Source organism: Diuraphis noxia, unplaced genomic scaffold (assembly GCF_037042655.1).
Source record: "Diuraphis noxia isolate RWA-SAM2 unplaced genomic scaffold, SU_Dnox_SAM2 contig0013, whole genome shotgun sequence".
NCBI lineage: Eukaryota > Metazoa > Arthropoda > Insecta > Hemiptera > Aphididae > Diuraphis > Diuraphis noxia.
The window spans coordinates 416,594-433,814 of record NW_028301723.1 but is presented as its reverse complement, the minus strand read 5'-3'; the positions used below and the strand labels follow the sequence as shown (position 1 = coordinate 433,814).

Sequence of the window (17,221 nt, the reverse complement as noted above, 5' to 3'; positions counted from 1 at the left end):
ATAATTAGTTTAATTTAAAAAAAAAAATATGACGACACAAAAAAATTGTTAATATAATTAATACCAATAATATTAAATTTCGAATTATAATAAAATATACAATGTTCAAAAAGTTTTGAAAATATATTGTACTAAATTTTAAATTTCCTATAGGCTATAACTTGATGTAAACTTTGTGGTTGTGAATTTTGTTATTAGTTGTATACACAACATTATCATTTATAATAAAATAGTCTTATTTCAAATGGTTATACTTTCATTGTTCTCATTAAATAATTAATGATTTTTAAGTTGAGGTAAAATTATAGAAAGTTAAGTCATCAAATAAATCAGTATGTAAGACTTCAAATCTAAATTTGGCTTAAAGTTTAGTTAACTATCTATATAAAATTAACTATTAAGAATAGTTGAATGCAATTGCTGCTTATGTATTGTGAGATTAATTAAGATGCATTTATAAAAATAATTGTTATACAGTTTTAATTAGTATAATGCATGAATTGTTAATAAATTAAAAAGAAAATATGAACATCATCCAGCTGTTATAGCTATGTAGTATATAACAATATACTGATATTACAGTATACTGGTATCAAGATATTAACAATGGTGTAGATATGGCCGAGGATTATGAATTAGGGAGGAGGGTGAGTATAAACTAAGCTAAATTTACAACATTTATAAGGGGAACAAATGTCAATTGAGGATGATGGGTTAAACACAGTCCTCCCCCTAGCTACAAATACAAATACAGATGAAAGGTTACGGGGAAAAACGATCAGTAAAAAAAAAAAATCTAAATAATTATATTACCTTTTGATTATTGATTAGTTTCCCCATAACCCTTCAGATGTTATAACATTTCTATACCATTAATACTAGCAGAGAAATTACACAGATATGAGATGCTAATTAGAAGTTGTATTGGGAGCTCAATAAATAAAAATACAGATTATTATGTACTTGTAATTTTATATTTAGTATTTATTTAATTGAGTTATAATATATCAGGACTCTGGTCATAAGCACTTAAAACCATAAGAAGTTAAGTCATTAGCATGTCTATTTTAGCATAATTTACTTTTTGTTTTGGATGTACAGTTTTATTTCCAGAACTTCATAATTATTAATGACATAAACCAATTTTTAAACAATTAATACTAAATAAATATTGTATGATATTATAATACAGCAATGGTATTACATGTTATTAGAATGAACATGTCCAGAAATATGTTGAGGTATCAAATATCATTTTACAGATCATAGAACAGAATGAGTATTTTTTTTTTATATATAATGATTGGGTCATTATACATTCAATTTTTAAATTTTGTACAATTGCATTTTAAATAATAATAATAATAAAAAAAAAAACAACACTAAACTTAGGATTACTTAATATTATTATAACAATACTGTAGGTATGTATTTTATATCAATTACTATCATGAAACAAATATAACACTAAAAATAAAAATAAAATATTTAAATATTGTAAGCATTGAAAGGTAAATTAGGTTATTAAAGATATTATGATACTGTTTATGTTGAAAAATAATTTAATAATTTGAAACATTTAAACTGGATTGCATAGAAAATGTATTTATTAAAATTTAATGACCAATCATGGTCTACTGAACTATGTTAATGACTATTAGCTCACTATTTAGCAATTTTGTATACAATCCGGTGTTTAAATAATATAAACTAGTTAATAGAAAACAAACAAAAAGGTAAAAATTTCTCTAAGACATGATATACTGATTAAAACGAAAGCACACAATTAATATTCATGGAAAACAAAAATGTCATGGTTTAGTAAAACACAAAGTGCATGTTTTACTAAACTAAAATACTCCAAAAATGGAATGTAGAAAATTTTTTGCATATAAATACCAAAATAGCTTATTAGAAACACACAAACATAAAAATTAATTTAGACATAATCAAAAAAAATGTATAAAAGAATTATTTTATATAAATAATATATAAATTTTAACTGTGTCGATAATAATAATTATCTAGTATATTATTATTTGTTATATTTCAGTATGAAAAAAAAATTGTATTATGTTATTATTAATGTGCAATAAAGATTGTCCTGAAATAAACAACAATTCGAGTTCATTTGATAATATATTTAAAATGAAATAAACACATATAATGTTTATAATACAAGAAGACCATGGATGAAAATGATCATTATCACATTAAACTTATGATTAATATATTTTTTTTTTTTTTTTGGTTTTTGTAAATAGTGATTGGAAATTATCACTGGATCAATTTAAGATACCATGTAGCACCTGTAAATTTGTTCCATAATTATAACATTGCTCAATATATATTTCATATGTATGAAAAATATTAAGGAATCTATAGAGTATATTTTGTTCATTTACTCCAATGATTTTTTTTTTTAATAGGAACGAGTCCCTAATTTAATATGTAAATGTGTTATCATGATAGAGGTACCACTATTACAAATGGATAAAATTAGACAGAAATTAGATTTTCAGGAGCATTAAATATACATTTTGAGACAATTTCTTACATAACCTAACCATTTTCTTTAACAAAATCAATTTATTTAAACAGATTAAGTTGGACTGATTTTTATTCAAAAAATTGGTTGATTATATTGTTATAATTACTAAGCTGACAATATTAGAATTGGAATCTAAAAATAATTCCTGTTGATAACAAAATTATGTTACTAATTATTACATTTTTTATACAAAAAGTATGTAAATTTATGTCAATTGAAAGGAATCAAATAAAATTAGCAAAGAAAAACAAAGATTTGTTAACAAAAGATGAATGGATTATTCAAATTACATATCAACTTGGTCCATTATTCAATTTAAAAAAAAACTTTAAACAAAAATGGTTTACCTAAATCCGCTTGAAACTATTGAAATTTTCTCAAAATGTGTATTACAGGTACCTAATTTCACTTACCATAACCACATTTTAATCAAAGGTCATCCATCTGAAATAATTAGCGGTACATTTTAGCTAGAAGATACTGTACAAATATTTAGTTGTCAATTTTTACATAGGAAGACTTAATATACAATTTAAAATACACATTTTATGCAACATAAAGATAAGTTCGTCTATCTTCAGCTGATCTTGCAAGGTATTCTCTTTCAATCAGTCCTTCGATTCTTTTTTTGATAATAACAGGAGAAGGTAAGAATCTGACTTTGAGTTGTTCTACAACTTCTAACACAAGGGCATTATGCTAAAAATTTAGACAAAATTGTTAAAATAAATATTTCACATCAAATCAATGATAAAAATTGTATTCTAATAATTACAATCATTTTTTTCCGAGATTTCATAACGCGTACAATAGCAGCTTCAATTTCATGCTTACGGTCTTCATCTACCTTGCTTCTAGTTTCTTTTCTTTCTGGTTCAGTTTCACCTTTAGCTGCAACTGTTTGAATTTTCACTCTACGATGAACAGAATAATTTAGTAACACAAATTCAAATAAAAATATATATTGTTTACCTATGCAATTTTGAAGTAAATGATTCATTAACACAGAATTCATGATTTAATTCTATTTCTTTACATTTAGGAGTTTTCAAAAGTATACGCTGTGAAGGTTTCCCTAATGCTAATGATTGTAATGCTCTTATTAAATCTTTGTCAGGAATATCAGTTTCACTTTGTATATCCTAAAATTTTAATATTTTTATCATGTTAACATACAAAATAATTTTATACAAATAAAATATAATTTGAATAAATGTTAAATAATAATTTACTTCAAAAGATAATTTTTCATGAGTATTGAACATTAAAAGAATACACATCTGATATGTCGACACTTGAATTATGTGTTTTCGCACAGTAGTTGGGTTGAGGGAATTAGCTGAAGATATACTTGTCGATAATTCATTATCTGATCGTTTTGGACCATAGAATACAGCATTCAAATCAGCTGATCCAAGTTGTGGTTGCAATGTTAGTTGTCGTCCGTTATGTTTCCCCAAATAAAATCTGTTATGAAATATATTTTAAAATACTAAAAGTAAATAAATTATTAAATAATAAACCTTTAATGTTTAAGGTTCTACTCATGTCCTGGCATTTCTAATGTGAAACTCCAACTTAATATTTGTTATTTTCACCGCCTTATATTATATTCCACTCATTTACTTATTGCTCTTAATTGTATTTAAAAATTTTTAGTCAAACTTTATTAATAATGTTATTTAGTAAAAACTCCTGATAGCATAGGACTATAGAATTGAAATGTATTTACAGATAGAAGTTTTTTTTTACATCAATAATTTATGTTGTCTATTATATTTGACAATTTTTATATTCTAAGCTATTGTATATTGCAAATGTTTAGATTCAAAAGGTACAATTTACAAATTTGTATTATTTTAGAAAAGCTGATTTAAATGTTTTTTAATATTTCTCAGTTAATAAATTATCAAATTTAAAGTTCTATTGTATCATTTGTATCAATAGTTAATCAAGAAGAAACTAAATAGTTCTAAAGGGAAAATATTTTAGCCCAAAAATTAAAAATCAAATATAAGATAAAACCATTTTGCAAACAATATAAATATATTACTGTACCACATAGAAATTATTTTACAATGTAATATAAACCTAACATACAAAATAATGTACAGTGGAACCTAGGAAACTAGAACCTCTCTAAGTGGAATTTTCAATAACTCATACATTTTTTCATCCCCAACCTAACCAAACAATCAAGGTTATACTATATATTGATTACATTATTACACCTAATTTTATTTTGTGTAACACCGTCAAATTTTATTTAATACTTGGATAAAACTAACTAAATTTATATAACTGTTTTCTGTTTTCCTTATAATATAATTTGTTCTATTATGTAAATCATTATATAAAAATAAAGCGATAAAATATATTAATTAGAATGCCATACATTTTGAGTTTTTAACAGTGAGTAGCTAATGTAAAAATGCAATATGCACTATGCATCATTTTTTTAATAAAAATTGTATTATTATTATTGTAAACACTACAATAGTACAATATATTATATTTAATAATAATATAAACTTAATATTATGATAACGAAATGTGCGAGAACATAAAACATTGGAATATAAGTAATAACCCATTTATCCATTTATAACATTAATAAACTTTATACACCACATGACCACACGTTGCGTTTGTGTCACTCAACAACAACCCACAAGTACAACTAATTTGTTTAATTCTTCAAATGTTACTCAGATAAATTAGGTACTCATATCATAACTATTGTTATTCTTATAGTAAACTCACAGTCGGTATTCTGCAAAAGCACTCCTAGGAACTAATGGTACATTACACTTCGATAATGCATGGGTAGGCCAGAACCCTGTAGTTAATACTCTCACAGTAAGATCCACAGCATGTAAGTACCGCTAAAATAAGATTTTAAAACAAAAAGTTGGTTAGTTGTATACAATATTACATTTAATTAAATAATTAAATAATTGATATAAACTAATATAATCAAAGTTATATTTATAATATATAATATCTAAATATTATACAGTAGAAACTCAATAATTTGAAATTCGGTGAACAGAGCTAAAAATGTAATTTTTGGAGGTCTTCAATTTAGCAAGTTTGTTTTTTGGTGATAAAAAATTAATAATTTGAATAAAATAGTTGAAAATTGTGTATTACGGTATTTAACTAACCACATGTTTATTATTTAATTTACTCTATTAATCTACTTAGTTTTTCATTTTATTGTTTATAAATATTATATTTCATAAAAAAAATTATAAGCATTTTGGTATGATTTATATACTATTTTTATAGCGATGGGCAATGATTATCGAAATGTTAAATGGATAATCAACTTTTCAGTCCGAAACCGTTAGTACAATTTCTTTCTGATACATAATTTAAATATTTTTTTGTTATTTCCTATCAACAAACTGAAGGTTTGAAATGAATTGGGTCTTTATTTTTTTAATTGGGCGTTTAAAAGGACAAATGAAAATTATTTAAAAATGCCCTTCAACTTGTACAGTATTATATGATATTTTTATACTTATAATACTTACATTATTAGACTTAGCAGCATATTCTTTAAATTCTTCCATGATAGTATTAGATATGGACATATCTTTAAACATACCTTCCAGTTTTGATGTGAATTGACAGCCACACTCAGTCTATATAGAAATTATAAAATCATTTGATTTAAATATCTCCACTAAATAAAATAAAAATTACCTTGAGTTTTGAGATCATATTTTTTTCATTGTCATTGCTGACAGACTTATTTAAAAGTAATCTCTTTGCTAAATGCTGTTTATAATACCTTTCAAATACATCTTTTTCTTGAAGAAAGCGAAAAATAACCATAGCTTTGTCCAAGACTAATTCTACATCATTTTCAGTTAACTGTAAATTGTAATAACATATTAACAATTTTTAATTTATGAATTAAAAATGTAATTATAAATGTTCAGACAATTTAATGTCATCAATTTATAATTAATAACAACATATGGATGAACTATAAAATGAGTAACAAAAATATAAATAACTTCATAGACATGAAATGTCTCAATTCATAAAATGAGCGAATAACTTTCAAGATTCACAAACGTTTTTTATTAAATTTGAATGATTATATAGAACTATTAATTACTATGATATCTATTAATACATAATATTTATAATATATGTTCTTTGTTTATAAGAAAAATAATTGTAATACTTCCTAATTTTAAAAAATAAAAATATGTTATCATTTTTTTAGAAAATCTTTAATACTTAGTCTAGCCAAGTGATTCATTTAAGATAAACAAAATTAAAATGTAATTGTAATGTTTTTTATATTATTTCAAGTTGTTGTTTTGTAAGTTTTACATATATTAAAAATATATACTGGCATTATAAAATGTAAAAACTTAAAATCTATAATAATAATTTATAAGGAATAGAAAAAATATTTTTTTTCCATTGTTGTACAGTACAATTACATTGTACAACAACTTAAAACTATGGGAAAACTCGCCTAAATCAAAACAATTTGATTTTTTTTTTTTTTAAGTATTCCTATAGCTAATAAAAATTGTAATACATTTATTTCTAAAAAAAAAAAAAAAACTGTTAATAAGTAAATAAATATAATTTGTTATTATTATTACCCCACGCACACCCTTTTTCAATTTTTCATCAACAAACAATGATAGATATTCTGGTGACTTGGAATTGATGTTAAAAAAATATTCAAAATCAGCAGCAATCATTTGTTTAAACATCTTATCATTGTTAAAAGAATGAACCAAAAAGAAATTAAATCTATCTTTCAGATCCAGCAAACTCTGAAAAAAAAAATTGTAGTAATATTAATTATACTATTAAATAAAGTGGAATTCATATATAACAACATTGGCTATTATGTAAGCACTGATAAAGCAACAAAAACATGTCAGCCCTTAATGTTATCTTAATATTTTAATGTGAAAACATATTATTATAGGAATTACGCTATAGTATAATGGAACAATAATTCAACTTTTATTGTTTACTTATAGCACATATTGGATAACATCTGTATTTGTATTGTTTTAATTAAAACAATACAATTGAAGTAATACTTCCTTTTTTTTCTAAGTTTAAGTTAATCAATTTGTGAACGTTAAATTAAGTAAGGGAAAGTCCCAGGGAAAGCATTTAGTTCTGAAGAAAAAACATAGTACTTATTTAATTTAAATAATGTGAAAAAAATGTCTAAATTTCAAACTTTTTTTATTACATCTTAATATTCATATGATACGTAAACGTATAATTTCAAATAAAATAAATATTGATATATCTAAAATGTTAGTCTATAATATTTTTTCAAAGCTAGTTTCTTTCATGACAATTTTTTTTTGTTTATAAAGTCACAACAATCGATTTCCAAAATATTCCATACATTAAAATTAAAGAACTATTTATATTATTACAATTTGAGATATATTAATGCATTTAAATTTTAATGACCTGAATATAGTTGACTGCATTAGTATTAATATCTTGTTCTTGTACGAGTGATTTTCCTAATTCCCGTAAATACTGACTAACACAATCAGACATAGTTTTTAAACCTTCAGAAACCCGTGATAATAACTTGTACATGCATGCTAAATCATCAATTTTGTTGTTCTTTAACATGTATACAACACCAGAATTTTCCATCTTAAAAATAATATACAATTATTAAAACAACTTAAAATATCAACTAATTAAATTCCAGATTAAAATAATTGAATAACTACTTCAACAATGGTTTTCATATTCCTTTTAATTAGTTCTATTTCAATAACTTCAACAATTCGACTCTCAGTTGAATCATCTAGGTAATGTTTTGCTCGTTCTGATTCTTCTATAATTCTAGATTCAACTTTTCTAATATAAATACACGCACTGTTCTCATCTAAAAACTTTTGACTTTCCATCTAGAAATATGCAAAGTTTCAGATTAATTATAAATTTATTATCACTTAAGTGCATAAATACTTTATAAAATTCAGCAGATTGTTCCAAAAACGGTTTTTCAAAATCTTCTTCATAAACCATACGTCCAGTAATTCCAAGAATCATTAACATTTGACATGCATTTTTAATGGCTATTCTATCAATTACTTCACCTTTTCTTTCAAGTTTTATCAAATTCAACAGAGTCATTCGAAGATGATCACGAATATACCCATAGCGAACAATCTATAAGAACAAATAATATAGTTAGAAATATAAAAATATACATTATGCATTAAAAGATATTTTCATAAATCTTTGAATACATAATTTAATAGTCTATAGTAAGAAAAATAAGAAGAATATTTAGATACTAAATTCCATTCAAGTTAAGAAGGAATCTTAGCTTGTAATTTTTTATGCACAACAACAGTGGAGAAGAAAAAGGAAAATGGTTAGGTGTCATAATGTTGACAGTTAGATTAAAACTGGTCATCGCTGAGGTACCTTCTTAACGTGAATATAGAAAAGAAAACTATTCAAATTATAAATAATGTATTGTACATTTTTTTCAAAAATTATTAGTTAGTTGATATCAATACTAATTTAAATTTGTACAACTTACTAGATCGCGAAACAAAACAAGACCCAAATTATAAACATTATCAACTTCATTATGTTTAACATAAACTCGGTCCATGTACATCAAAATATCACGTATCATCACCATAGAAGTTTGATGGTCATTCCAAGCAACATTTAAAACTTGTAAAAAATTGTTATTTAATGCCTTTAGAACATCTTCTCTAACCTAAAAATATTTATGTATTTTAAATTTGATAATATTACCTTCTTATAATTATTATGTAATATTATGCTATTTTTTAAATAATTATTAATGACTATACCTTATTTTCTAAATGGCTTATTACAGCTTCTTTCATGCCAGTATACAATTTCTCACCATGTTTCAACAATACCATGGTATAAGCATTTCGGTACAGTTCTTCAAAACTTAGACCAGAATTGTTTTTCTTTTGAATTTCTTGAATAGCATTTTTCAATAACACCCAAATATTATCAATCAATTTATCATCCATTGACATCTGAAATATATTAATATTAAATATTATGCCATAAATAAATGAAAACCTTCACAATTAATAAGTATACAATTATTAAAAATTTACAACATACAATTTATTTCAGAATCAAGTATTATACTTTTAAAAAGTAATTAAAACGACACCACACATGCATAATATGTTATTTCTGTCTTACACAAAATACAAAAAATACAAATTTCCATTACAAAAATTACTATATTTGTCAAATAGTACTGTTACACCATGTATATTATGCAGCAGGGGTGTATTTATGGGGGGAGCTGAGGGGGCTCCAACCCCCCCCCCCCCCCCCGAAATCCAGGAACTATTTATGAAGTCTGCTTATTATGTCCTATCAGATATAAATCGTAAAAGTTTTATAAAATTGTATAAAGAATTATTAGTAGATAACAACGAACAAGTTATTCATGTAATGTGTCTGACGATTTTGTTTGTAACGATTATACGGTATAATCAGGTATAATTTATATAAAAGCTGTTAAATTTTATGAAAATTATTTACCGGGGCTAAATTACGTTATAAAAGCAGAGTACGAAATTTGGCAAGCTAAGTGGAAAAATATTGAAGACAACTTAAGGCCCAAAACTGTTATAGAAACTTTGAGTATCTGTGATAACTTAATGTACCCAAACATGTAGGAATTACTAAAAATACTAGCTATAACACCAGTATCCACCGCTTCAGCTGAACGCTGCTTTTCGACATTGAGAAGACTTTACATATTTAAGAAATACAATTTCAGAATCCAGAGTAGTGGGACTTGCACTTTTAGCTATTGACATACCAGATGACATTTTATTAGACAAATTTGCCAACAGCGGCAAAGAAAGAAATTTAAATGATTTGTTATATTATTATTATTATTATTTTATTATTAATTAATCATAACAAAAATTAAAAATTGTGTACTAATTTTCTAACTCACGTTTTTAATAGGCTGAATTGAGAATTTCAGTTGGAGAAAATACCACAGCCCCCCCTCCCCAAAAAAAAAATCTAAATATGCCCCTGTTATGCAGAATATTATGTGTTGACATTCAACACTAAGTTGTATCCAAAATTAAAATTCAATAGTATTTACTTATTTTTAAAAGTTAAACCATAAATTAAAAATTATAGACTAGTAGTTGGTACCTAATTATAATATACAATTATAACTTAACACAAGTAACAAATAAAAATGTTGTGATAATCTGTATGGCCATCAAGACTATCCTAACAAGTAACAGGCACTAATCAACTGTATTCCATAAAAAACCAGTTTAGCGTGATTTTTAAAAACAAATAAAATAAAATATGTAACCCTTCTAAATAAATTCTTAAGTCAACAAAGAACTCAACTTTAGTATATCATGTTGATTTAATTCAAGACTTGGTTTGTTGGTCTATTTAATTTTACTTGTATTAGGTAATTGGGAGGGTGATATTGCCAATATAGGTACATCTAAATTGCTTATACTTAAAATTCCGAGAAAAAGTCAAATAATTATATCTGTAAAAAGGTATTTACCTACATAATTATTATAAGACAATTAAAGATTTTATTTTTGAAGAAAAAACTGTACATTTGTATTTTATTATTTACCTTAATTTAAATAAAATTCGTGGTTGGTATTTTATTTATAAATTACAATATTAATTGTATCATGGTTTCAATTACCTAACAAAAAGAAAAAAAATTCAGTTGTTATGTTTCTATTCATGTTCTAACTCGTGTTCTAATTAGGTAGTACTGGGGGTAGTACATAATATAAATAAAAATATTTTTACATGGGTGCTATTAATAAAGTAATTTGTAATTGGAATCACTTATGATTTGATGACAACTAATATCTACAGGTACATTTTAAACAAATCTATTGAATATAAGTATGCTTGTTATGCACCATTTTGAAACATTAATCAAAATAGTATAAATGGTGATACATTATCCATATAATTTGTTTAATTGCTAAGTTTATGTTGAGGTTTGTTGTTTATATATCTGTTACTATATTGAGGGCGGCTATTTAAGTATTCATATAGTTATTGTAAAGTTTATCTAAATATATGTAGCATAAGAGCTGCTTTAGGCAGTTTAGAAGTGAAGGTTGAGTAAATGTATAAGACTACATTACTTAAATTTGAGCTTAAATTGTATCTCTATTTTTAATGCCCAAAATGAAAATAGGGATGAAAATAAAATAAAATAATCATTAATTGATATCTTTCTAGTTTTCCACATAAGAAACAGCACAATTAATATAATATTCAAAATATTTTTATTTGACCAATAATTTAATATAGACTGTTTTTTTTTTAGAAAAAGTTGGCAATATTTTTGATTTAATAATTCTATTATAGAAAGTCTATCTATTATTAAGGCTCTTAAGTTTATGTATCTTACATATAGTTTTTTTTCTGGAACTTCTTAGACAATGTTTTCATAGCTGTAAATGTGTAAATGTGTTTTAATAGCATGCAAGGCTAGATACCTAACAATTTTTTTTTGGATTATCTAGCTTTTTTTACTATGTACCTAGGTAATTTACCATATTTTTGTGGTCATTTATACTTATTTCCACTAGTTTAAAGAAGCTTAACTTCAATAGTAACCAAGTATTTTGCTGATATCATCATTGCTCAAGATTTGGCTCATGTCAAATTTGTCCTAATCACTTAAATGGATAATAATTATTATTTCTTATACAATAACTAGCTGTTATTCATTTGATTTTTACAACATAAAATATACTCTAATAATTTAATGCAATAATTTTAAATTAATTTTTAAGCATTTATTTAATTTTTATTTTTATTAATTTTAAACTATTATTTGCTAGTTTTTAAGGTCATTTTTTATCATTGTTATTGTTATGTCATATTCGCATTTTTTAAATTGTTTTAAGGTCATTATCTTCCAAGCGTTACAAATTATAAATAATAAGGTAGATTATTACTATTTTTATGAAAATTTACCAAACTGTGACTATCCCAATGCATTAAAATAACATTCGGTTTTTCAGACATAAAATACTATGCATCTAATAAACTAGAGGTATTTTTTTCGAGTATTTCAAAGCAGAAAAGGAGATCCTGTACAGCTATACCTATGTAAATATGTATACCAACTAACATAAAAATGAATAGTGAGAATCAAAGTGAGAATCGAGATGAGAATATTCAAAATAAATTCAACTACGAGGATATAACTATTAGGTCGATGGGTGGATAGTAAAAAGATTAAAAATGTGACAACTGACATGCCTATTGTGTGGTATGACAACAATACTATCATAGTAACAGAGGAATTTTGATGAGTTGATGGACTCACCGGGAAAGCTTTGATGCGCAAGTTGGTGCGTTTCTTTGGTACACCGTTCATCATTCTGTGTTTGACGTGGTGGGCATTGAAGTGGAGCAGTGAGAGTCTGCAATAAGACTGTTGATATGGTTTGTCAGGCGGCTGATAGAGAGCTGATCGAGCTCACGCTCACTTCCACGCGATCACAGCAGTGGTGGTCATATCAACGGACAGATAGATGTTAAACCCTAAGATTGAATTAAGCACAATAGAGAAGTGGTGGCGGGCAAAAGCGAAGTAAAAATATCAGTTCGCACCTCGCACTGAACTCTCAGAGTTGGCGATGCTATACTTTAACTGCGGCAATGTGAAGGCGGAAGTCCGGTTTGAGGCACAAACGAAAAACAATACGAAACGATATCGGAACTAGGACGTCGAGGCTCGCTAAAGTGCACGCACGCACACAAACACTGTTTCTCGCAAATCACAATCACAATCGCACACACACACACGCTCACCAGCGACGGTGTAGGTGGAGGTGGAAAACTGAAAAACTAACACTCGCGGCTAGACAGTGGCTACGTATTATAACTTATAAGCTCTACTAGACAGTGTAGAGTAAATATTTATTATTATTACCAAATTACAGTTAAACGTTATCGTAGTATTGCCGAGAATCGCGGTGATTAGCGAGTAGAGGTAATCGTCATTCTGCCCGTCTCGCAGTGGCGGTGGTGGTCGGGTTTTGCGCAAAGCTCGTTTGCCACGAATCGGCCGTCTATGCCGGCGAAAACGCTGGTCGTTGGCGCTTGTGCGGCGTTGGCGACACTATCAACAATTTATTCACAAGCGTCCAGTGTAGACTACCACTGATTAATAATAATAATAATAATGATTATTATTATTATTATTATTAATTACATTCGGGTATAAACGAACGACAACGGTACCTATAGCACGTAGAATATAGATACTAGATTGTGGGTAACTACAACTTACTGCAGACGAGTAGCTTATCAATATTATAAAAAATAAGCTTGGTAATAAAGAAAGAAAAAAAACAATTGTAAATCCGAGTCGAGTTGGTTGGTAGTCGCCGTCGCCAGTTGCGTAAACGAGTAGGGAAAGACCCAGTCACACAATAGTTCTTCTCGCCGTCGTCGGAGGCGGCGGACCCGTTTTAATGATGTATTTTATTCGAGTATAATAAAATGTTATTATTATTATTATTATTGTCTACGCGTCGACTACGACGACGAACCGCTACAGCGCTACTGTGCGTCTCCGAGCGTTAGCGGTACGCGGTGCGCGTGCGGACTTACCTAGACCTCGGCTGGTATGCGCGAAATTTCACATTTGTGTGCGCGTTATCAGCTGTTATCGCCTATCGGGTGGTCCGCGAGATGATGAGATGACGCAACGTTGCGCACCGGCTGCTGCAGCCCGGTCGGGCTTACGCGCAGCCAAAAATATAATAATAATAACTGGACGTCTCTGACGACTGCCCAACAAATTGAACGGTTTAAGTTTAAAAAAATCACGTATTCAGCTGCTGTAAATCTAAATTTCTTAAAATCGATACCCCCCAATAACCAGCCTCATACACCCACTGACTGGTGTCCCGCAGTGACTCAAATACTGTCTTCGTGCCGGCGGCTGGTTATATAGACTCGATAATATGAAAAACGTTTTTAAAAAAAGTATCAAGTTATGATTATTACTCATATGATTTTAAAATAAAGATCAGGTACCACCCAAATACTATTTAAATCCAAATCCAAGTAAAATTAATACTACCGGCGCACAGTGGGATATTTTCATAAAAACCTGGTCAAAATATAAATACTACCTAATTAAAAATCAATTTACTTAACTTCATTTAATTATTTATATCATGTTATTTTAGTAGAATAATATTATTTTACAGATATCATAAAAATTAAATTATAAGTCACATTTCTGTTGAATTTATTCACTCGACGACGTGGAAACTTCATTTTCACTACTAATATCTGACTCTGTTTCTATTGTTTTTATGGTTTTTATGTTGATGTCTGGAGGCAAAATCATTTCCAATACTTCTGGGTGAATATGTTTAATATTTTTTTGAGGTAGTTGCCTTAAACTGGAAATAAATGGATCAGAACTTACTAAAAGTCTATTAAAAACATCCTCTAAATTTTTAATTCTAGAACATTTTCTTGAAAATCCTTCTCTATATTTTTTTATATATTTATTTCTAGCTTCTTATGACTCTTCAGAAAATTGACCAATTGGTAATATTGACAGTGCCTCAATTATTTGAGTTCCATGAATTAATATTTTGTGAACAGATGTTGGCATGTTATACCAAAGATACTTGTCGACAAATTTTTGTGCAGTTAATATACAGTAATTATTAAACTTTTTCAAATCTATTTTGTATCCACTAGATATTGTTAGTAATACTATTTTAAAACGATTAATTATTTCAATATCTACTCCAGTAATAGATGACAATTCTGTATTTTCGAAAGATCGCCTCGCTGTGTTTCCGTTATTTGAAGTTCCATAACCACATTTAGGAATATCAACCAGTAGTCCTAATTTAGATTTAAAATCTTCTTGAATCCTTTTCTTATTTTCCAAAACTTTTCTTATCTCCTCATCTCCATGCCCTTGCCACTTTTTGATGCCGATTTTGTATGACAAATATAACAAACACTCAAAAAATCGTATCCACGCATGCAAAATTGAAAGCCCAAACTTTAAATTTAAATCATTTGTTTTTATATCTATAATTTTTTCAATTTTATTAAAATCTTTAGATGTACTTCCACACACATATATATATATATATATAACACCTCGTTGCAGACTTAGTTGAAGTGACTGAGTTACACACTTTACCATCAATCATAGTAAACATCAAAATATGTTTCACCATGATTTCAGTATCGTTAAAATGAACAATAGATGGTTGAAGTTTTTCAATTTGATTTTCTATACACACCACGGTCTCGTGTATAAATTGAATTTTAATTGGTCGACAATATCTGGGTGATGAAGGACGGGGATTTTGCCATAGTATTATCTTATTGGGGCCATCTATATCTCCACTGACTAATTGCAAAGGTACAACAGATGTAAAAAATATACTCGAGTCCGAGTACTTTTATGAATTTCTATCTCAGATAATTTGAACATTGCCGTAACATTTACGTATTAAGTCAAAATTTGAACTTTAAATGCTTATAAAAAAAATCATGCTTATGTAATTTTAATATTTTTCAACTGCTAATGTAACAATGTGTTAGATGTTAGAAGCTTTTTCTCCCCAACAAATAAATTTTTATAGATATTAATTTTAAAAAAAAAGCAGGTAAGTGGATGTCGCTCTGCTGTACATTAGGTGGTGGTGTGGACCTCTGACTAGGGTAGGTTAGATTTGAATGCAATGATACTGCAGCGCCGGCGGAAGGGCAGGGCAGAAGGGGCAGCTGCACAGGGCCCCGCCATTTTAGGGGCCCCGCACCTAAAATGGCATGTAATAATTTGTAATACTATACATTTGTTTTTAATATTAAAAATACAAGTCCCATCTGTAGTGGTGCCTCGTGGGTTTTTAATGAAGTGCATATCAAAAAAAAAAATGTAACCAATATATTATATTACGAATAATTTTATGAATATTTAATTATAATTTCGATAGAAATCAGAAATGCGATTGTTGTTTTAAATTTACGATGATGATTGATGAATATTATCAGCTTATATAATAATACGCGTGAGAGTAAAAATAAATGATAAGACTGACTAACAACGGCAACGGGAACGTCTAAAATAATATTCGCTGAAAACAATGTAATTTATTATGTGTACATCAATTCCAATAATTCAATTATAACCCGAGTTGCGTGTTTTTCTTTCCGAAAATACGTATAGTTTATCGTATTATTATTCATTTATAGTTGAAGAATGATTGTGTACTCCTTATCTTGTATGTGATGGGTGTCCGCATGACCACGAAGACACAATCGGAGTGCACTTTCTGTTGTCATTTCATTTTTTTTTTCATTTTAGAGTTTTAAAAAATAAATCCAAATTGAAAATTGTACGTTTAATATACTTTGTTTAATTGTGTACATAAAAAATAAAATATTTTTTAGGGGTTATGTAAAATAGAAAAAAAATGTATTTTTCTTCTTTAATTTGTATAGGGCCCATGAAAAAAATATGCCCTGGGCCCCGCAAAATCTCCCACCGGCACTGAATGATAGGTATCATTGTATACGAAAAACTATTCTGAACGGAGATGATTTGTCAGTCTA

General features: G+C 27.2%; 1 protein-coding gene across 2 annotated transcripts; it reads right to left on the bottom strand.

The window, feature by feature from the left end:
- Window positions 1-952: 952 nt before the first annotated feature.
- Window positions 953-14,199, bottom strand: LOC149054020 (cullin-3-like). 2 transcript variants are annotated; one of them, XM_089230701.1, is made up of 15 exons: window positions 13,229-14,199; window positions 12,942-13,159; window positions 9,409-9,606; window positions 9,126-9,311; window positions 8,543-8,746; window positions 8,302-8,481; window positions 8,027-8,221; window positions 7,186-7,362; window positions 6,263-6,433; window positions 6,091-6,201; window positions 5,315-5,436; window positions 3,784-4,018; window positions 3,524-3,693; window positions 3,327-3,465; window positions 953-3,250 (listed from the first exon to the last, which is right to left on the bottom strand). In XM_089230701.1, exons 2-15 carry the CDS (start codon window positions 12,993-12,995, stop codon window positions 3,098-3,100), a joined length of 2,295 nt encoding a protein of 764 aa, XP_089086827.1. In that variant the 5' UTR covers window positions 12,996-13,159; window positions 13,229-14,199; the 3' UTR covers window positions 953-3,097. The 2 variants fall into 2 exon arrangements, with proteins under 2 accessions (XP_089086827.1, XP_089086828.1); XM_089230702.1 differs by lacking the exon at window positions 12,942-13,159 and having other exon boundaries at window positions 13,551-14,199.
- Between the last annotated feature and the right edge of the window lie 3,022 nt (window positions 14,200-17,221).

Excerpts from the sequence above, each read along its gene's own strand:
- LOC149054020 (XM_089230701.1), bottom strand. The coding sequence starts at position 12,995 with ATGATGAACGGTGTACCAAAGAAACGCACCAACTTGCGCATCAAAGCT. Across the intron at positions 8,747-9,125 it reads TTGTTTTGTTTCGCGATCTA|ATTGTTCGCTATGGGTATAT; the intron begins GTAAGTTGTACA and ends TTGTTCTTATAG. Across the intron at positions 3,694-3,783 it reads ATGAAAAATTATCTTTTGAA|GATATACAAAGTGAAACTGA; the intron begins GTAAATTATTAT and ends TTAAAATTTTAG.